We start from the raw sequence: 23,311 nt of genomic DNA on the forward strand, positions 1-23,311 counted from the left end.
ACCATTATCATGATAGTATAGGGGGTAGATTACTAAGCTAGGTTCACATGTTAAAAGTGATTATATAATCATCTTGTAATGACTACATCCTAAGTTCTAATTACGAGTAACACTACGCTATTCTATGTAGTCAATGTAAATGGGCAACGACTTTGATCTCTACCAATTGACCAACTATATAAGATAACACTTCAGTACAGGTAGAGAAGTAGATAAGGAATCATCTAAACCCAAGCATATATGTTGATGGTAGGGCTAGCGTGCTTAAAGTCATAAGGTGAGGTGAGCTCTCCAGTATCCACCTTCTCTACCAAAAATGCTTGGTTAGATTGTTCAAGGGCGTTAATATTAACTAGGAATAAAATGTGAAAAAAAAAAAAAAAAACAAAAAGTGGAGAAAGAAAATGTACATGTGGAAGAAAAAGGGATGAAAGGAAGAAATACGTAAGAAGGTGCCAACAAGACAACGACACCAAACTCAGTTAGTCAACAGTGCTAATTTGATAAACCCCATAACATACTTCCACCTACTAATACCTTCATACACAGAAAATTTTAATTAAATTTGTACACCACTAAAAACAAAAATCAACAAAATTAGAATTAAATTAAATTACCCCCTCATTAATTAAATTAAATTAAAAAATTAATAAAAACGCACGTCTATCATCAATGGAATATGACTCTCCTGTTCGTAGCAGTCCTCCTCAATACCAAGTCCTCGTTATATATAAACACCCAACTATGTGACTCTATTTATTATTATTACTCTCCATTTCTTCCACCACCACCATTTTCGTGACCAAACTCTCTTCTTCTCTCTCTATTTTCTCTCTCTTCTTACTTTTTTTTTTCTCTCTCTTCTGAGAAAAAAATAAAAAACTATCAAACTTCCATGGAAATGGAGCTTAGTAAGATGACAATGGAGATATTCTCCAAGCTCGAGCAACAATGGCTTTCAAGTAATAACAGCAATAACGGCGGAACAGCTAAGAAAGCGAGGATACTCAGCATCGACGGCGGTGGAACCTCTGCCGCTGTTGCGGTTGCCTTCTTAGTTCATTTGGAGGAGGCGATTCGTTTGAAAACAGGTAATCATGATTCACGAATTGCTGATTTTTTCGATATTGTTGCCGGAACTGGAATCGGCGGCCTTCTCGCGGCGTTTCTCACGGCGGCGGATTCTACCGGTCGTCCGATGTTTACGGCGAAGGACGCGGCGAAATTCCTCGTCGGTAATTTCTCGGCGATGTTTAAGCCAAAGCGCGGCGGAGTTCTCCGTCGCCGGAAATCTCGCCGATGCTCCGGCGAAAGTCTCGAGAAGGTTCTAAAAGGAGTTTTCTCGAAGAATGGGAAGAAAACTCCGATGACGCTGAAGGACACTTGTAAGCCGATCCTTATTCCGTGTTACGACCTCAACACATCTGCGCCGTTCGTATTCTCACGCGCTGCTGCTAGCGCGTCGGAGTTCACGTCGTTAGACTTCGAGCTCTGGAAAGTGTGTCGCGCTGCAATGGCGACGCCGTCGGTGTTTGAGCCGTTCGAGTTAACGTCCGTTGACGGCAAAACAGCGTGTTACGGCGTTGACGGAGGTTTAGTGATGAATAATCCGACGGCTGCTGCTGTTACTCATGTTCTGCATAATAAGGTTGATTTTCCGTCGGTAAACGGCGTTGAAGATTTACTGGTATTGTCATTAGGTAACGGAACGTTGAGTAGTAGTGGAAAATTAACCGTGAGCAGTAAAAATGGAGAATGTTCAACTGATTCTGTTGTAAACATTGCTGTTGACGGTGTTTCCGAGACAATTGATCAAATGCTAGGCAACGCGTTCTGTTGGAATCGTAACGATTACGTTCGTATTCAGGTAATTTCTTTGTTTAATTTAAGTCAAACTCGTAATTAATTATTACCGATTTTTAATTAATTAGGATTATTTGTTCGTTGTTGAGTAGATTAACCGTTAGAAATGGACATTAACGAATATGAATGATGATTAGAAATGATCGTAGTAGTGTATGATGTATGATGAAGCATGGAGTAATAAATTTTGGATGGGACAACAATTTATATTAGAGACCGACGAAGGTCGACAACTTCGTCAACTATGTTATATGTGTAATAATTGTGCAGTCGCATAATTCACGGATTTTATGTTTAAAATAATTTTGCCGACACTTTTGCTAAAGTAGGGAAAAAAAAAGAAATAGAAAAGGCAAAATCATATCTCAAGATTGTATTTAATTTTTTTTTAGCACATTGTTTTTATCCTGTTGAGTCACAAGTGGTATGTGTTAATCATTTTTTTGGATATGAAAATACACAAGAAGTTAGAATAGTTGGTAGTATAGCCTAACTTATTCCAGTTAGTAAAATAAGAAAATTTACTATCTCGAAAAATAATCGATATTATCTAGATGTACTTGAATGAATGTGGTGAATAAGACGTGCTTGGATAATGTAATTATGTTGTTTTACTAGGTAAATGGATGTAGATTAATAATGTATTGTGCGCATTTTACTAGTAATTGGTACTAATGTCGGCATTGTATGTATGTACAGGCAAACGGACTAGGAGGATTGGAACCAACGACGATGGAGGAAGTGTTGAAGGAGAAGGGTGTGGAGTCGCTAACATTTGGTGGAAAACGTATGTTGGGAGAGTCGAATGGGGAGAGAATCGAGGCGTTTGCACAACGCCTCATAGCTGCATCAGGAAAGAGCAGTCTGCCACCTAGTCCATACAAATCTCTGAGTCCTATGCTTGATGGGCGTTAATTAAGGCGTTAAATGACATTTTGTCTGGTCGAACTACCTGTCATTAGTTAGTAGTGTTTTTTGTGCCCCGTTAATGGTGGTGTAGAATATAGAAATGCAGTTTGTAAGATTGGAACCTACCTCAGGTTTAAGTAACCTGCTACTAACTCTTTGTGTATGCCAACGTAGGTGTATGAAATCTATGACTATATAATACGAGTACTCTCTAAATAGAGCCTCTATCTGACTATGTAATTTATATTTCTTTGTTTTTTGTAATCCAAGTGAGAAAAATATAGGGTCGATAAGATCCAGATTAGTAACTGATTACTCTTGTGTCTTTCCCTCGTGCTTCCGCTGATTAAATTAACCAGATCACGTAAAATGTGGACTGATTCGTGGATTAATTTAGAGATTCAGAGTTCACACTTTGCAATTCACAGCTCAGGTGTTACTGTTTAAGTAAACAAAAATTAAAAGCTTGATGAAGACGGTCAGAATCAAATCGCCGCGCTTATTTAATTTTAAGTAAGATTTAGTCTAGGTTTAATTATACAACAACTTGTAAAGTTCAAGTTGATAGATTAATTAAGCCCCGATGATTACGAGAAAATTGGAATCTAAATATGTAAAAAGAAGATTTGAGAGGTTAAGCTTTATTCGGTAGACTGTGGTTACTAAAGCAGTAAAGTGGGAATCTTGTAGAAGGGTAGTACTAATAGTACTAATGCAGTAGTACTTAATGTCAAAATATCACATTTTGTCAGTTAATGTCTGAATATTGCTCCACGCCGAAATGTCTCCTTTTGACTTGATTAACTTTTCCGTGAATATGCAGTCTAAATTGATAAGAGTGTTTCAAGCTTTCAACGAGTACTCATAACCAGATACTCTAAAAGACGATACCATGTTCGAAAAAGGGCTACAATCTGAACCCCCTCGAACCCAACTGATGGCAAAAGAGCACGACCATTATCGAAGCTATACTGGAACCTCATTAGACACGATTAATAGCGAGAGAAAACGAGTAGTAACAAGTTATAACGGTATGTAACACAGAATACAGCTCTAATGCCTCTAAGTACAAATTGGCACACACAAAGTATTAGCTAACCTACTCAGACACGACTAATAGTGAGAGAAAAAAACGCGCATAGCTCTAAGCTCTAACTATGGAATGACACCCAAAAAAAAAAGGTTTAAGCTAACATGAAAGAAGGAAAAGGGTTACTTTAAGGTGAATATGGCAGAGAAAGTGAAAATGTGAAGGTACATAATTTTGTAAGGTTAGATTGGATCTTCAAATTCAGACAAAACACGATTATATGATACATCAGATTCCCAAGATCTGAGAATACAAAAACATGGAAAGTTTATTATAGATCTGAAATAGCTTAGCTATGGGAATCAGAAGCTTCAATAAGATCTTGCAACTAAGTACTTCTATTAATTAGCAGAACAAACACATGTAACGTGTGGGAGCAGATGTTAATGCTGCTGGGACATAATAAAAAAGAAGATATTTGTCTTTCACAAAATTCGATATCCCTCCGTCGATTCTGAGTTTTAATTGTCATATTGTCCCAACATCGGTTTATTTCTTGTAACACTGTTTCACTAAAATAACCTATACATTGATAATCTCTTCCAAGTCCTGTATCCGCCACTCCATTATAGTAGGGATATGTTTGAAAATCCAACCATAATATCTTTCAATGCGATATACTACGTATCACTTATTGTATGTCACTATTATTTCCACACGGAAAGTTCTAATATAGAGAAAAAATCAATTTCTGATTTAAGATTTGATAGGATTTGGTGTACCATAATGAATTGATTTGTATCTGATGAGGGACCAACAATGGCATCACCAAATAAAATTCCCAGATATTTCATTACAAGCTGAAAAGGATGTGGGGAACAAAATTTTGAGCCCGGTACATGAGTTACTCAATAAAGTACACCAACAGCTCGAATTGAACAAAATAAAATAGAATGATCATCTAAGAAAATACCTGGAGCTAAATTCGACTCAAAAAATCTATGGAGTACTAATTTTACAGAGGAAATAACTATACGAACAATGAATGAACTTCTGCTGGGATATTCATGCTTCTTAATCCCGGAAGTTTCTGGTCGGAGAGAGGCTCATGGGATCCCTAAAGGAGAATGAATTTTCGATAAACCATCATAATATTATACAGCATGAACGTTTTTAACTCCATAAAGATGGTTTCCTCTAACAGTGTGAATGACATTTAGGAGTTTAATCAAGGATGAAATTGATCAGAACTACACTTGGTTCCGGTCCCTATCTCAGAGTAAACTAGGTGGAATCGAATATCCTTACTTACTGATGGAATCATAATCTAAACCGACAATGAGAGAGACTCCCTAAGTAGGAGGGCTGTCCCCATACCGCCTTCGTACCTATCTTAACATCCTGAAAATGGGGATAAATTTACCAGAAGTCCTTGTTTAAATTTAAACAAAGAAAATTTAGCTACCTCCATGAAGAAATAATTGTTATAGTAAAATAATTATGCATTTTAATCTAGTAATGCAACAAAAAGTTCAAGCTAACATACAAACACAATGCTAGTTAAAAATAATATCCTCCAACCACGGAAATCTTAATCTTAACTGCTATGATTTCAAAACTGCCATTAAACATTGGTTAAAAGTCTTAAAACTCCTTAAAATTCACTCAACCTTCTATGTACATGAATACCTTCTTCGCTAGAAGATCCCAAAAAAGTCTTTACATTCTGTCTTCATAATACCTAATGAGAATAAAAATTCTAGACCTTGCTATGTGTGACTTTCTTTACGAAGTATTTTTAGACAATTTGACATCCAAGAAAAAAAAATCTTTACAAACATTTAATCATACGAAGAAGTATTATACAGTAATTATAAACACATAAAAAAGCATTTACTTTTCAGACTGGCATGAAATTGCATTGCATGTAAAAATGTATAAATAACATAGATAATCAATTAAAGCTTAGAAATGCAATTTTCTGTAAAATGTGTTCCTTCTTCCATTGTCCAAAAAATACTGATTAAATATATTCTCTAGCCAAGAAAGACAAAACCTTCAACTTAAGACATGATCAGATTTTGATCTAAATAAATTGCGGTGGTCCATATCTGATCATCAACATATACTAGTAGTCTCATATACAGTACATGAAAATAAATAGCAATCCTCTCAACGATGACTTGATGACGATAGCAAAGCAAGAAAGTATCCTGTATCAGGAAGGGGTACAAGAATTCATGATCTGTAAATGAAATCAAACTTCACTATTGGTGGCACTGGTATTGTTTTTCATAAATAACCAAATCCATTCATTATTGTGTTCATGAACTGATTGGCACAAAAGAACAAAACCCCCAATAACTCACCAAGACAATAATGGGAGCATCAACAACCTCACAGCTGCCAACAGCTACTGAATAGCAAGTTTTGCAGCAACCAATTTTCAGAATTTGAACACTTCAACTTAGCTCGACTTATTATACAGGACTTGCCATAAAAAATATTATCTTGGTCCAAAGGCAACTGGCCGAACAGGAAGACATTCAGGAAATATTGCAACCAACTTTTTTAAAACACGGATGAGGCAGCATATTCTGACATATTAAAAAATGTATCAAGCAAAGAAGAACGAAGTAGACTTGTGAATGACATTGAAACAAGAGAGCAACATTTCTAGGGATCATTTTTGTTATTTTTTTTTTGTTAAAAAAAGGTACAAAAATAAATTAAGCTAGAAAGGCCATGTTTTGTAACTTCAAAAATTCTATTAATATAATAGTCTCTAACTCTTGCCCATAAGCAAAATAAGACAACAAGTCAACAGCAGCCCACACCCCCATAAAATAAAAAGGAAATGAACCCATTCTTAAGATTCACAGACAAATTGAGTGTATGATAGTTCCAAAAATCACCAAGCCCCTGTTGGAGTCTTCTTTAGTATAAAACTACATGCACTCATGCAGTCCAGATTTCGGAGAATTTTCTACTCATTCAAACATTAAGTTTCAGCACATGCTGACACAATATTATAGTTTCAAGGTAGATCACACTAAATACCTGGTGTGGACAACTTGCAGCAAGTAACAACCATCATCCAATTTGTAATACATAAGCTCTCCTAGGATTTGGGTACGGTCACGCTAAGAATCTTGACATCTTGGTATGGCTTGTCGTCTCTGTCAGTCTTCACTTTTTCTATGGCCTGTGTGAAAGTAAGAAAAAAAATTGACAATTAGACTAACTATTTAACTGAAAATATCAAAACTAACAATGTGTAGTCAAACATATAGCAGCTTAGGAAATTTTAAAAAGTGTCCTGTCATACCTGTACAACGTCCATTCCCTTGACGACTCTACCAAAAACTGTATGTTTGTTATCAAGCCATGGAGTAGCTACCGTGGTTATGAAAAATTGTGAACCATTAGAATTAGGACCGGCATTTGCCATAGAAACTGTGAAGGGCCTGTCATGCCGCAAACTGTACACCAGATTCAGATAACAGATAATGTTAATGAGAAGATACTAATATCATTCAATAACAAGAGATAAACATTTGTAAATGAACAAAAGCTTGCATCCTGCATCCATAATACATAATGTTGAATGAAATTCTTATTGATGATAACAGAACGTTACATATGGGAGTCCTATTTTCAGAATCAATTACCATCAAAACACAGATAAACACACATCCAGGCGTGCAAGCACACACAGCAACTTCATACATTAAACAAAAATATTGCATTGAGTACCTCCATATGAATCTTTCAAATTACCTAAGCCAATTCCTTTGTTTCATGATACCAATTGCAATATTAAGTCACCTCAGAATAACAAAGCAACAACTATCAAATCCTTTATCCGTGTGCATTAACTTTAAACAAGAGGGCAGCACATCTACCGGAAGTTACGAGATCGCGATTACAGAGTGAAATGCCTTCAAATAGACTATGGGGAATGTTCAAGGAATTAGCTCCTAAGAGTCTAAGGCAAGGTTCATCAAGAAGAGACATAAGCCAACCTTTTGTTCTTCCTTCTTTTCCATTGGGCGGAAGCCTGGTAGGCATAAGGTATTGCCCAGTAAATTTGTTTCAAAAATCAACTCTTAAACTACAGGTTTCTGTTATGAATAATTTTCCAGATTAATTAAAAAAATACGAGGATTGAATCTGTTAGGTGGCTGGCCATACTCCATATACATGAAAACTGAGAAATGAGAACTATTCAGATAGTCTAAGAAACCAGCAACTGGCATAAAAGAGGTCACCTTTTGTGAAATTCATCCTCAAATTCCCTTCCCCAAATTGATTGCCCACCAGTTCCATCTCCAAGTGGATCTCCTGTCTGAACCATGAAACCTTTAATGACACGATGGAAAATCAGATTATCATAATATCCATTCCGACAATGCGTGGTAAAGTTTTCCACAGTTTTTGGACATTCTTCTGGATAGAGCTTCATGTGAATGTCTCCCATTGTTGTGTTTAGAATCTGGATCAGAACAAGAAAAAAGAAAGGATGATAAAACAATAAAGAAAGACAACAGACATATAACTAAAGCTCCCAAAACCATAAAAAAGTTTAAAATAAAATAAATAAATAAATAAAAATCCTAGGTTATCCAAAGAATTGTTTATAATTTTATATAATCTGAATATAGTCAAAGGGATTAGAGCATGCAGGATCTTGAAGATACTCAGATAATAGGTCAGAGTAATATCTCCAGTGGAAGATGTAGTTAAACACAAACACTTGAGGACGCCAAAATTTTTAAGGGAAGAGGAGAGAAGGCTTTACCCACTCCACATTTCCCATCAACCCTTATCTATCCCACCTCCCAGCCGCTCTACCAAATTAAGGGCCTTTTTTTTTTTTTTTTTTTTTTTTTTTTTTTTTTTTTTTAAAAAAAAGAAAAATTAAATATTACCTGATGTAGATTTGTTGCAATATATTGGAAACATCTATCATAGGTGAGTCTTACAGTTTTAAGAAATCAAAGGAATTATAACAAGTTATGTGGTTTTTGCACACATGTATGTTAGAAAGGAGACCATACTGGGAAACATAGCAATGATAGCTTACCACGTTGTCTGGTAGGGATGTTGTTGCTGAATTTCCTAATTCTGACACAGCCAAGAGTTCATCTGCGGGAGGTTTTTCGTTAAACACATCCCGTCCCTTAGTGGCATCTTCAGTCTCTTCTGGTTCTCTCCGACTAGGTTAGACAATATCTTGTATGAGAATTAGATAATAAACCGCTAAATGTCTAAACCTCACCTCAAGCTCTTACGTACAAGGCTATTAGATGAGCAAGATCTACAAAGAACGACACATTGGATTCATTGAGAACATACCTAAATAAATACAGTCTGTGTTTTTTGAATGCACAACATAGCAAAGTTGGATCTATCAAGGGGTCTTTGCTTTCATTAACATTAACAGCAGCTGTAGGTATCTTTCTTGCTCTTTTATTACTTCGGTCACCTTGATACAGGGCAATCCTCAAGAACCTGTCATTACTTTCCACTTTACCAAGAATTCGCGACACAGTATTGGTGTGCAAATTTACCACCTGAAACAAATTTATTGATCTGAATCTCATAAAGTACCAGCATAACAATCTAATAGAAACAGTAAATACGCATCTACAGCATAAACTTATGACATACTTTAATACCGAGGAGTGTAGCATAGATAAGGAAGTTTGAGCTTTCATCAAAGACTGCATTTGGTTGAGGAACAGCCTCTGTTTGCTCAATTTGCTTTTCAACAGCCATTCTTCTTCCAAAATCAATGGCCTCCAGACGATACATAGGATTATCACTTCTTTGTAGATCTTGAGCCACCTAAATAAGAGAATAGCATAACCTCAGTAAAGATTTAAGAAATACAAGTTTAACGTAAAAATTCAATAAAAAAACAGAGGTGTTTTCCAATTTAACCCTACCTCAAGTGATTCATCATAAACTCGCCTCAATTTACCAGTTCTATACCAAAATACACGTATCCTGCGGTCAGGTGAGGTAACAGAAAATTGCTTACCATCAGGACTCACCTAAGGAATAAAACATCAATTCTTAAGTCAGCATAGCTAAAGAAAAAAGAAAACAAAAACAAAATTAAAAAAAAAACACTGTATCACATTCATCAGATTTACACTATCCTTTTAAGAAGATAAATATCAAAGCATAAGCAAAACCCACAATACCATGCATGACTACAACCACAACCAAAGTTAATGGGGGCCAAAAACAGTAATGCTAATGCAGATACATCTATTAGAAGAGGGATAGTACCTCTATTGCAGAAACTGTTGTTTTACACTTCACCATTTCAAAAAGATTTGTATCAGTTTTCAACTTGAAAGTGATTCTGCAAACAGGGAATAAATCTGTCAGCTACAGCTTTTAAAGTTTTAAGTTTCAAAGCTTGGGAGGAAACATTCTCTTCTATAAAGACTACATGAAAAGTATATTTGCATTTACATGCATACTATATGCAAAAGGCTCATAACAAACGGAAAACAGAAACCTTCTAGCTAACACTTGGATTTTATCATGTTACTGGTCTGGAAAGGGGATGGAGAGACACCATGCATTTAATAACACTTACTCTTCTACAAGTTCACGTTCCCTCCCCCCCAAAGCCACTTCTTGATTCATGACTCTCAAGTAAGAACATTGTCATAGTAGAGATGGAATAACAACATCCAAAATCTTCAATTGTGCTAACTTGTATGCTACCAGGCATTAAAATACAGGACATGATGAGTGCAATACACCATACTAACTAAAGTTTATTTTTATGCTACCAGCTATGGACCCTGTCCCCTATGGTATAGATAAAATAGCCAATTCATTAAAGACTTTTTTCAGATACCTGTCAGAAGATGTGTTATGCTATAGCCTCATCATGGTCATATAAATTAGTTGCAGATAGGAAAGAAATGGGAGCATTCTTACAGAAGAATGTAATAGGCTGACCTATTGTTAAGGATAGGTTGAGAGAGAGAGAAAAAGTATGTTGCGTTATATTTTAGATCTAGTTGCTTAGATGCATTCCAAAGCTATTCAATTATTGGAACATGCTCGAATACAACAGGGAAATCATAAAAACAACTGAAAAAGTACATACCCATTCTCAGAAAAATCAAGTGTCACAGGATCCCAGTACTCAAATATTCCCCTTGTATCTGCAGAAATAACGGCATCAAATACAGGGTTGTATTTCATGACTTTCACTGGTCCAGTGTGTATCTTCCAACAGAGGAGTTCACGTTAGCAAAAAAACATGAAAAATACTAACAAAAAGAAAGGAATGCAAAGTTAGTTTTTTTCATTATTCTGCTTTATCTTAGCTCCCCCTACACCCCCTAAACAAAATCCCTCGTGTCATCACTCCTATCCCTTTGATTATCATAAGCATCACATTAGCAATTATATATACCTTTTTGGAAATGATTGGATCATTATTTCCAGCTCGCACATCGTATATATGCACAAATGGAGAGTCCCGATCACTAATGGCCAGCTTTGCTTTAATATCTCCTTGTTTGTAAACCCATTCAACAGCACCCGGGATATATGGTAAACGAACCATGACCATCATGTCATAGTTCACCACATCATACACTTTCACAGATTGATCACTGGAAATTGTACAACAAAGCAAGCCATCAAAACTAACCTGCAAAACTGGATTAAGTCATGGCTGAAGACAATATAAAGCTTATAATCCAAAGTGTTAGCAGTGAATGTAACAATGTGCAAACACCAACAGCACCAGGGATATATTGTAAATGTATACAGCAACAATATGATAAGGAATCGGCTAACATGACTTATCACAAGCTATGTTACATGGACTCGGGGACGGGTGTCAGACACGAACACATGTCCAAGTGTTCGATCCAGCAAGTTCCAAAATTTTAAGACACGGGGACTCTGTTCGATATTTGGACACGGGTACAGGGACAAATCTATACATCACTTAAATTCATATAAAAAAAATTATAGATTACAAAAGCTTTAAATTTTCATTGCGTCCACCCCTATTTTTATTACTTAAATACTTTCCTCAATGAACCTAATAAATGGCAATCTTCTTCACTCCATCTTCTCTATATCAATGGTGGTCTTCGAACAAGATGTATTTTTTTTTCTCCTCTTTTTTCCTCCATACTCTTATTGGAAGTGTCCGAGTGCATAGTGAAGGGTCGGACATGTGTCCCGGGACACTTCGTCATTTAAGCCGTGTTTGATTAACATAGATCACAAGTAAACATAAATGTTGATTCATGTCCATAAGATGTGACTCAAAATTTCCCCTAGCAGATATATACCTAGAGCTGTCAAAAGTTGACCCGACCCGAAATATCAACTCAAACCCGATTATTAGCTGACCAATCTGAACCTGAAAAATAGTGACCCAAACCTGACCCGACCTGAAACCACCCCTAGACCCGAGTTGACTCGAGTATGTGAGACCTGAACCCAAACATGAACTGACCTCGAGATGACCCGACCCGAATGTAACCCGTAAATAATTGACCTGAACCAAACCCGACTTGAACCGAACTTGACTCAAACACGTTTTAACCAGTCAAAACCAGAATTTAACCCGTCTTGTTACTAACCTGACCTGAATTCAACCCGACCCGAATTTAACCCAACATGTTAGAAACCCGACCCGAAATCAACCTGTCTTGTTATTGACCTAACCCAAATTCAACCTGACTATTGGCTCGATCCGAATTTTACCAGACTTGTTACTAACCCGACCCAAAATTTCAACATGATCTGTTACTAACCCGACTCGAAAACAACACGACTTGTTATTGACCCGACTTAAATTCAACACAAATTGTACCTGACTCGATTTCAAATCACCTTAAATGCAATTTAGACCACCTTATTATTGTTAATCAAAGCATTTTGTCTAGAGAGACCAAGTCGGTCCAGAGCAAAAGAAAGGAGCATCATCCTCAAATTTAAGAGTTAAATGTAGTATATGTTTGTTGTATGATCAAAGAAGATAATTATCTTCCTAAATTATAGACTATAGTTCCCTAATATATTGTCATATATATTATAGTCAAAGGAAATAATTAGCTTGAAAAAATTATAAGTTCTATTTATAGTTAGGTGAACCCGAATATGACCTGATTTAGAATTGACTCGACCTGATTGTAACCTGCAAATTATTAACTTGAACATAACCCGACTTGAATTAGATAATGACTCGACTTGAAAATGACCCAACCTGATTATAACGCGCAAAATATTGACTTGAACCCGACTTGAAAATAACCCGACCTAATTATAACCCGTAAATTATAGACTTGAACCGAATCCGAGAATTACCCTAACCCGTTTTAACCCGAATTAAACCCGACCTATTGTTCACCCGAACCGAATGTAACCCGACTTGTTATTAACCCGACTCAAACTCGATAAGAAGTATAACCCGGCGTGACCCGACTAAAGCATGACCCAACCCAAACCCGACCTGCAAAAGTTATGAAATTAATCCGAATTGACCCGACCAGAGTTAACCCGACCCACTCTTATCGACCAAAACCCGACCCGTTTACTCTAATTCACAGTTCTACCAAAAAACTCCAAAAATTCTCAAAAAACGTGGATATTAGTCTTCAATTTTGGAATTTTTTTTGACTATTTTTCACCTGGAAATAAAAATTGGCGAAATGTTTACCATGCACTTTGCCTTTAAACGACTAATTTACCGGTTTACAGCTTGCACCGATTTCATTAACTCAAGCCTACCACGAACATTTATGACAACATAAAATGATCATATATGATTCCAAACAGCATTATATGACCCCGGGATTTATCCCCTAAAATCTCAATGCTTTTTGACACTCGGCCCCGAAAAATTCGAAATTTCTCAAAAAACGTGAATATTAGCCTTCAATTTTGAAATTCTTTGACATTTTTTCGCCCAAAAATAAAAATTGCCGAAATGTTTAACATGGTCCCTAGTACCCTCTGGGAGTCCAATTGGATGGGTGGAACCATCTAATTTTCCTTTAAATTGTTTACAACTTGCAACGATTTCATTAATTCAAGCCTACCACGAACATTAATGACAACAAATAATGAACATATATGGTTCCAAACGACAATATATTACCTCGAGATGTATTCCAAAGAATTTCAAAACTTTTCAACACCGGGCCCCCGAAGACTCCAAAAATTCTCAAAAAGTGTGGATATTAACATTCAATTTTGGAATTTTTTTTTACTTTTTTCCGCCCAAAAATAAAAATTGCCGAAATATTTACCATGGTCCCTAATACCTTCCGAGAGTCCAATTGGGTGGGTGGAACTATCCTATTTGCATTTAAACGGCCAATTTACCAGTTTACAGCTCGCACCGATTTCATTATTTCAAGCCTACCACGAACATTTATGACAACAAATGATGATCATATATGGTTCCAAGAGACATTATATGACCTCAAGAAGTATTCCATATAATTTGAAGACTTTTCGACACCTGGCCCCCCGAAGACTCTAAAAATTCTCAAAAAGCGTGGATATAGCCTTTAATTTATGAATTTTTTGACTTTTTTTCGCCTGAAAATAAAAATTGCCGAAATGTTTACCATAGTCTCTAATACCCTCCGAGAGTCCAATTGGGTGGGTGGAACCATCAATTTGCCTTTAAACGGCTAATTTACCGGTTTATAACTTGCGCCGATTTCATTAACTCAGGTCTACCACAAACATTTATGACAACATATAATGATCATATATGGTTCCAAACGTCATTATATGACCCCGAGATGTATCACCTATAATCTAAAGGCTTTTCGAAATCGGGTCCCGAAACCTCCAAAATTTATCAAAAAGCGTGGATATTAGACTTCAATTTTGGACTTTTTTTTTTTACTTTTTTTCGCCCAAAAATAAAAATTAACGAAATGTTTACCATGGTCCCTAATACCCTATGAGAGTCCAATTGGGTGGGTGGAACCATCCTACTTGCAATTAAACGGCCAATTTACCGATTTACACCTTGCAACAATTTAATTAACTCAAGCCTACTACGAACATTTATGACAACATATAATGATCATATATGGTTCCAAACGGCATTATATGACCCAGAGAAATATCCCATAAAATCTCAAAACTTTTCGACACCAGGTCTCGAAACAGCCGAAATTTCTCAAAAAGCGTGGCTTAATTTTGGAATTTTTTGACTTTTTTCGCCAAGAAATAATAATTGCTGAAATGTTTACCACGGTTCCTAATACCTTCCGGGAGTCCAATTGGGTGGGTGGAATCATCTAATTGGTCTTTAAACGACCAATTTACCGGTTTAAACCTTGCACTGATTTCATTAACTCAAGCCTACCACGAGCATTTATGACAACAAATATTGATCATATATGGTACCAAACGACATTATAAAACCCCGAGATGTGTCCCCTAAAATCTCGAGTCATTTCGCCAACGGGCCCCGAAACCTCCAAAATTTCTCAAAAAGCGTGAATATTAGATTCCAATTTTGGAATTTTTTGACTTTTTTCGCCCAGGAATAGAAATTGCCGAAATGTTTACCATGGTCCCTTATACCCTCTAGAATTCCAATTGGGTGGGTGGAACCATCCAATTTGCCTTTAAACAGCCAATTTACCGATTTACAACTTGCACCATTTCATTGATTCAAGCCTACCACGAATATTTATGACAAAATATAATGATTATATATGGTTCCAAACGACATAATATGACCCCGAGATGTATCTCCTAAAATCTCAAGTCTTTTTGCCAACGGGCCACGAAACCTCTAAAATTTCTCAAAAAGCGTGGATATTAGACTTCAATTTCGGAATTTTCTGACTTTTTTCCGCCCGGAAATAAAAATTGACGAAATGTTTACCATGGTCCCTAATACCCTCCGAGAGTCCAATTGGGTGAGTGGAACCATCCAATTTGCCTTTAAACATCCAATTTACCGGTTTACAACTTGCACTGATTTCATTTACTCAAGCCTACCACGAACATTTATGACAACAAATAATGATCATATATGGATCCAAACGGCATTATATGACACCGAGATAAATCCCCTAGTATATTGTCATATATATTATAGTCAAAGAAAATAATTAGCTTGATAAAAATGATAATTATCTATTTATAGTTAGTTGAACCTGAATATGAACTGACTTGGAAATTACCCGACTTGAAGACAACCCGACTTGAATCCGAAAATGACCCGACTTTGAAATGACCCAACCTAATTATAACCCGCAAATTATTGACTTGAACCTAACCTGACTCAAACCCGAGAATGACCCGACCTAATTCTAACCCGCAAATTATTGACTAAAACCGAACCCGACTCGAACCCGAGAATTACCCTAACCCGTTTTAACCCGAATTAAACCCGACCTGAATGTAACCCGACATGTTATTAACCCGAACTAAACCCGATCCAAACCCGATAAGAAGTATGACCCGATGTGACCCGACTAAAGCATGACCTAACCCAAATCCAACCCGCATAGGTTATGGAATTAATCAGAATTGACACAAATCGAGTTAACCCGACCCACTCTTACCCGACCCAAACCCGACCCGTTTACCCGAATTGACAGCTTTATATATACCTACTGCAACTTTCAGTGTAAATGGCACAAAGTGATTGTAACAATGTGGCTATTGATTTATTACAATCTATGCGACTTTAGCGCACACTGCTATTTCAGAGTAAACTTGTGAACCATAGAGTGGACAATAATTAAGGTTGAACAAATACATCACTCATTCTCCAACCTCAATAAAACACACACAACTAAAACTAAAAACCATACATATAGATTACGGAAATATTACATGCTTATGGCAATGCCAATGCATATGCATATACAAAGTATTTCTTTAAGAATTATGACAGTGCCTTTAAAATAAAGACAGCAAAGGCAGCATTTAGAATTCTTCAATATAAGCAAAAACATGGAAACAAACCAAGACAAGATACAAATATATGAACAAAGAGCACAGTAACTCACAGCTAATCCTTCAATGGGCCCCAGATGAGATCTAAAATGCTTTGCAAACTCAATGCCGATTGGCTTCTTCTTCCAAAACTTCAGATGGCCTACAGAAATGGACACAATGAGTAGGATGTCAATAACAAGAATGATAAATAATACTACCTCCGTTTCTTTTTAGTTGACACGTATTCCTTTTTAGGAAGATTTTTTTTAGTTGACACATTTCCTTTTAGGGTAAATTTTTTACCTTGCATTTACAAGGTACCCCACTTACTTTTTCATTCTCTTTCACTCTCTCTCCTCTCCTTAATGTATGTGCCAAAATCAAACGCGTCAACTAAATAGAAACGGAGGAAGTATTTTAGTTTATTTAAAAAAAAAAAACCCTTAGTTTTGATGAGCTGGTAGCTAAAACACGTTGAATCTCACGCTTAATTATAATAAATTGCCAGATGAACTTAGTTTATATAATGCATACGGGAAACCCATAAAAAATATTAACAAGCTAATAAACATGACATAGAGAAGAATTGAGTATAAATCAGTGATAAGATCATAATGGAATTAGCTTTGAGAACATCTATTTTTTTATTGAGCTAAAAAAAAAAACATTTTTCTTGACAGACTCATCAAAAATATCATTAAAATCAGCGCAAACCAAACAGTTTTCTTGTTTTTATATTCTTCGACAATTCTAGAACAAGTTCAATGAATGACTAAATGGCAGCGTTTTATAAACAAATTATGTAAGCATTATTCCACACACTAGGTTAAACACATCAATCACCAAACTGTGAAGGACGCATGGTTGCATACAATAAAGTTTAAACCAACTTTTGCAGTAAACCCAAGACTTACTTCATCGCTTTGTATTTTGTTTGATCTATAGGGTGTTCATTTGCATATTTTAATATTTACTTGTTAATTTGTTATTTTGTAGCGTTGTCTTCACATTTTGGGCATTTCTTTTTTTCTTTGATCCACCCTTTACGTGCTCCATTGACCCATTCCCTAAAACATCCCTATTTCTCAAAAAAAAAAAAAAAAAAAAAAAATTGTATTGGCTAAGTACAACAAATTTATTTGCCAAAAAAAAAGTACAACAATTTTTTTCCCAAATTTTTGCATAGGCAGCATGAAATTTAGACTTTAAACATAGCAGTAATCCACATAAACAACGCTACTTGTATATAGAGACAAAAATGACTATTTTGGTTGATAGATATTTCTACTACAATAATTATTGTTGAGGATCTTAAAACCCAACTTTGCTTCTTTAGAGAAGTTTGTACAAACCTTTAATTAAGTCATCCACAACTCCACAAGGCACAAGCCACCCTTTGGTACTGTGAATGTTATCTATTTACAGTTATTTCTGTCATAGCCTATATTCGAGATGTTTGGCACAAAGTAACCAATACGCAGGCTTATAAGAGTAGCAATTAAGAGACACCTAAAACTAAACTAAAGGGCAGGATACATCAGGTGATGCCTAGAGAAGCGTTTACGTGTATCCTCCATAACAATCCAAGCTAACCCAAACTAGAATCCAACAAAACCAACAACATAATTCAAAGCACATCATATAACAGATTGAAATCCAAAGCAAGCAAGGCCATTTCACTCACCATCGTAACTTCCGGTTATGAAGAAATCAGCACAAGAAACCGCGACATGGGTGACCACATCTCGATGCATATAACTCTTCTCATACCTGTTTAACCACAAACACTCACATTGTAACTCCTCCACCAAATCTCACCGTCAAACACCCAATTCAGGTAACACAACCAAATTTAAGCAGAAAATTAAGAATTAAGTACACTGTACACATCAAATTACAGCATAAACACTAGGAAAGTAGGGTTATACCCAAATTAAAATCACTGAATTGCATCAGAACCCCATTTTCTCAGCTAACATACCCATTTCACTCAAATTCTAAAATATCCCAAAAACCCCTTCATCCCAATCATAACAAACTTAAACCCCATTATAAAACAACAAAAATAATTGAAATTAAGAACAAGAACCCTAAACCCAAAAGAGGAGTGCGAGAGAGATTACATATTGGCGCAGGGAAGAGAATCGAGGTAAGCATGCTCGAACTGAAGAGGGCGCTTAGGGCGACGTTGAGGAGGAAGAGCTGGGCCCACCGCCACTTCCTCTCCTTCTTCTTCAACTCCTTTAACTGCTGCTGCTTCTTCTCCATTGCTGGGATTTATTAACTGGGTTTCTGAAACTTCGGTCAATTTCCCATTCTCGATCTCAATTTGAGGCTCCTCCATTAATTTGTGCTCTAGTTTCTCTGTATAACAATGGCGGTTGAAGTTGGATTTGAGGTTTCTGGAGTTCGAGCAAAGAAGTGAAAATTTTTCACTTTTTTGAAGGTGAAATTAAATAAATGAAGAGGATGAAGAAAAAATGGGAGATTTTGATTATGGGTTTGTGTAGTTGGGCTAATGTCCAATAAATTGAGTAAGAAATTTGGGCTTTTTTGCAACAAAAATATTATGTCAATTTTTTGGATTTTGAATTTTGATTGTTGTGATGTACTTGGGTATAATTAGCATTGGTATGTTTTTCATGTGGCCAAAATCTAGGCTTCTAGTATGCACTTCAAGATTAAGATGGCCTTCTTAAATCCCACATTCAAGGCTCAACACTAAACCTTTACTCTACCCCTTCCCTCACTATGCTCTAGTTATTGCTAACTAGATTGTGCACTTCAGTGCACAATTTTCATGGTGCACTCGGAACATAGCTTAAGTATAAGAAATGTGAAGCTTTTTGCCTATGTTATTTGATTTTGAATTGAATGTTCTTTGGATTCGAATTCGTTCTTTCACTTTATATTTCATTCATTATAACCCGTGTTCTTTCACAAATGCAAAATAGACATTTTCTTTGAGTTTGGCAATAACTTAATATGGTTTGAACTATATATATGTACTTTGGGCTTGGAGTATACATGCTTTTGTGTTTGAAATGTGTGTTCTTCTATCCACGTTTTTTTTTGTTGCATTTTTCCTATGTGAGATCCTGAAATGGGTGCACATTGAGTTTTGCCTTATTACTAGTGAGTAGAATTGTCATTGTGAGAAGTTGAAAACTATTCATCAATACTTGAAGTGACATGATATAACACTCTATTATGTTGAACGCAGTAATCTTAACATGATTTAGCCTGAGCCATACACTTGATTTGACAACTATACTAATGAGTAATTTAACTTTGAAACATTTGATGGGAAATGACTCGAACGAGCCATGGAATGTATAGGAGCAGCTATCATCAAACTTTATCCTTGCCTTCCATCTCAACTTCTCAAGCAATTAGGCTACATTATAAAAAACATAAACTATACATAGCTACGAGTAGTTAAGAAGTATAACTAGTAGTATACTAGCATTTAATTTTGTAATTTGTAGTTTTTTTTTTTCCTACACAATGAATGTAACAAAGTACATAAAAATATATATAAAATGAAGATTGTATCAAAACATGTATATCAGTATATACATAGATTACATACATGTCCAAATGAAGAGCATGCATTAGTTTAGTAATTGGTACTAGTAATGGAAAAGAAAGGGAAAATAAAAAATGAGGGGGAAAAAAAAAAAAAAAAGAAGAGTAAACTTGCATACATTCTTAAGCTCATGCAATTATGCAAATGCATTTACTATATTACAAAAGAAATTTTTTATATAATAAAGTCAAATCTTGATTTTAAAAGATTACATGATTAACAACTAAGTCACTAATTAACATCTCCTAGATCTTAGCTATGCGTCCTTTCATGCAAATAACACTAAAGCAACTCACATGGGCGGTCCATTTGGACTTTGGGCTAAAAACAAAACCTTTTTTATTCTAGTAATAAAAATTTATAATTAAATTCCATAATTTATAATCAAATAAAAATGGTTAGATAATCCAATCAAACCCAAGTTAACTGGCATTGGACCCGGTTAAATCCTTGTCACGGCGTTACCGACCGGTTTTATCGGCCCAATTAAGTTGAAACTTCTTCTTGTATTTGTTTATACTCACCTTGTCGGGATCCTATGTCTCCTCATTTCCAAACTTTTGCATTGACTTTGATGCTATATTACACCAATACCATATGCTTTTGTCACTAATCATACTAATAATTCTACTACTTACTTCCTTTGTATTTTATGTTTCATACTCTTGTGTATGTTTTAGCCATTGCTAAAGTATGTCGTAAGGACTAAGGAGGGCCTAGCCGGATATTGGCTTGTCATGCTTACGTTCGTAATGCTGTAATGCTACATTTCAATGTTTTGTGCTGTGTAGAGGTTATGTTATGATCGATAATTTATATCTTGTGAGAATAACTACATTTGACGGGGTGATTTTTTAATTTGTTTATAATAATCATTTCAAATATACAACAATTATTGTTTCAAGAAATTAGATGAAAGTGATGACTGATAACATCTAGCTAATAAGATAGAAAATGATCCATGGAAATAAATTTATAAAATACTTTCTCCGTCTCATAATATTTTATCCGTTTTGACTTGACATATTTGTCAACACAAAATATTATTGATCAAAGTGACATAAAAAAGCAAGACAAAAAGAATTAGCAAAGCAAACACCCTAACAAATTGACCTAATCAAGTAAAAAAAAAAAAAACACAAGCTACGTTTATTTACTATAAGAGGCTATAGATGGATCAATAGATGTAAGGGTCAACTTTGTAAACAAGCTAGCTACATTTTTTCTCTATATTTTTAAGAGATGTTAACAAAAAGTAAATTGAAGTGTAATGTGTAAATAAATTATGCTGCTGGTTGCATCACTTGCATGTTACTTCATGCAGAAGTCTTGACTTTTAGAGATTTAATCATACATTTAAATGTATCTAAAGGAGGGTACATTCAATGATGTGTGATATGTGTTGTGCACTTCACCATATATATATTATGCAAGCATAATTAAAACAATAAAAATTTATGGTACTACTTGCATAACTTCACTCTAAACATTGACAACTAGTTACAATGAAATAATATACGTAGTTGAGGGTAATTATCAAATCATCTTCTTTTCGCAATAACTTGCATGTAGGGACCGGAAAAAAAAAAAAAAAAAAAAAAAAAAAAAAAAAAAAAAAAAAAAACCTCCATAAAATAACATAAGTAGAAATAAACGGAGAAAATATATTTATTATAATCAGTAGTAGTTTTTTATGGGACATATAAAAGAAGGCCCCCCTATAACCTTGTACTATACATGAACAGCCGATATTGTGGAAAGTTTGGTTTAGCATGCATATGATCAAACATTTGACCCAATCTACCATGGAATTTTGCATGCACGTCTATTTTCATGAAAACAATATTTAACCCTACTCATAATATAAATTAAAGCATATTCATGAAAAATTAAAGACACCATTTATAATATGTGGCATTTATTCATTATACCCTAGTACCCTACTTAACTTAATTATTCTTAGCCTAGCATAGAGACAACTAGTATATATGCTAAGCTATAATATGAATTTAACAAGGAAACATCACTTGTCTAACGATAACAAAGACAAGTAGAGAAATCAAATCTTTAATTTTGTTTATAAATGTTTGTCATTCTTTGCCTCAAAGATTACACCTCTCGAATTTTATCAGATAATCACAAAACGAACTATATATATCAAGCTAAATTATTTTGATAAGAATGAAATTTGGTAAATGCAGCCACGAATTGCAAGATCCAAACGTTAAATGTTAACATAATTTGATCTATTTGATTAATGGGTCCCTTTATTGTTGGCTATAATTTTCGCCTTCATTAGTTCATTTTCTATAAAAGTAGTCCAAATTATAACATTTACTGTTCATTTTATTAGTCAAACTTAAACTACATATGTGGTAAGTCTCTTAGAATATGATGATGCCTTTTTTTTTTTGTTGATAAAATCATTGTATGAAAAGCATTTAAAATATGAATATAACAACATACGTAACGTTTTAAGTCTCGGGATAATATAGAGTAACATTCTGAAGTGAAAATGACACTTTCTCGTTTAAAATTCACTTATTTTAAAAAGAAATAAATTTAGATAATGAAATTTAGGACAATAAAAAGATACAGAGTGTACGTTATGTACAATAAATTCAAATCACAATTTTCCATTAAAAAAAAAAAAGTCAAGTTCATAATTATTTCCTAAAAAAAAAAAAAAAAGTTCATAGTTATATTTTGTTAAAAAAATAATAGATAGTTTATTCATTATTTAATAGACAATTTATCCATCAAAATATATATGGAAATTTCACATGGACCATAAACAAAATGATGTGCAACAAGTTTACACAATTTAAGAGTTTGTATCGATATGGCCTAATAATGTCACCTTACAAATTGACGAATCAAACTAGATTCTATATAACTATATTTGTTCTTATAGATGAGAGTGAAGTGGTTAGAGCTTT

General features: G+C 35.0%; 2 protein-coding genes across 5 annotated transcripts; one reads left to right on the forward strand and one right to left on the reverse strand.

The window, feature by feature from the left end:
* The first annotated feature begins 630 nt into the window (after positions 1-630).
* LOC110684283 (probable inactive patatin-like protein 9) lies at positions 631-3,087 on the forward strand. The gene is made up of 2 exons (XM_021860723.1): positions 631-1,867; positions 2,563-3,087. The coding sequence occupies exons 1-2, from the start codon at positions 896-898 to the stop codon at positions 2,776-2,778; spliced, it is 1,188 nt and encodes a 395-aa protein (XP_021716415.1). The 5' UTR covers positions 631-895; the 3' UTR covers positions 2,779-3,087.
* Positions 3,088-5,756: 2,669 nt separating this feature from the next.
* On the reverse strand, positions 5,757-19,247 carry LOC110684284 (peptidyl-prolyl cis-trans isomerase CYP71-like). Of its 4 annotated transcripts, XR_002503750.1 has the most exons (15): positions 18,907-19,246; positions 18,468-18,553; positions 16,855-16,943; positions 11,253-11,492; positions 10,941-11,062; positions 10,103-10,178; positions 9,754-9,861; positions 9,476-9,652; positions 9,161-9,378; positions 8,889-9,021; positions 8,074-8,297; positions 7,131-7,284; positions 6,863-7,007; positions 6,172-6,399; positions 5,757-6,015 (listed from the first exon to the last, which is right to left on the reverse strand). XR_002503750.1 is itself a non-coding variant. In XM_021860724.1 (13 exons), exons 1-13 carry the CDS (start codon positions 19,125-19,127, stop codon positions 6,924-6,926), a joined length of 1,932 nt encoding a protein of 643 aa, XP_021716416.1. In that variant the 5' UTR covers positions 19,128-19,247; the 3' UTR covers positions 6,452-6,923. The 4 variants fall into 4 exon arrangements, 1 of the variants encoding a protein (XP_021716416.1); XR_002503751.1 differs by lacking the exon at positions 6,172-6,399 and having other exon boundaries at positions 18,907-19,247; XR_002503749.1 differs by having other exon boundaries at positions 5,757-6,399.
* Positions 19,248-23,311: the final 4,064 nt, after the last annotated feature.

The sequence above is a fragment of the Chenopodium quinoa genome, unplaced genomic scaffold (assembly GCF_001683475.1).
Source record: "Chenopodium quinoa cultivar QQ74 unplaced genomic scaffold, ASM168347v1, whole genome shotgun sequence".
NCBI lineage: Eukaryota > Viridiplantae > Streptophyta > Magnoliopsida > Caryophyllales > Amaranthaceae > Chenopodium > Chenopodium quinoa.

Coding starts and splice junctions, on each gene's coding strand:
- LOC110684283 (XM_021860723.1), top strand. CDS start 896: ATGGAAATGGAGCTTAGTAAGATGACAATGGAGATATTCTCCAAGCTC. Junction 1,868..2,562: donor ACGATTACGTTCGTATTCAG/GTAATTTCTTTG, acceptor ATGTATGTACAG/GCAAACGGACTAGGAGGATT.
- LOC110684284 (XM_021860724.1), bottom strand. CDS start 19,127: ATGGAGGAGCCTCAAATTGAGATCGAGAATGGGAAATTGACCGAAGTT. Junction 9,862..10,102: donor CAACAGTTTCTGCAATAGAG/GTACTATCCCTC, acceptor TTTATTCCTTAG/GTGAGTCCTGATGGTAAGCA. Junction 9,653..9,753: donor TTTATGATGAATCACTTGAG/GTAGGGTTAAAT, acceptor TCTCTTATTTAG/GTGGCTCAAGATCTACAAAG.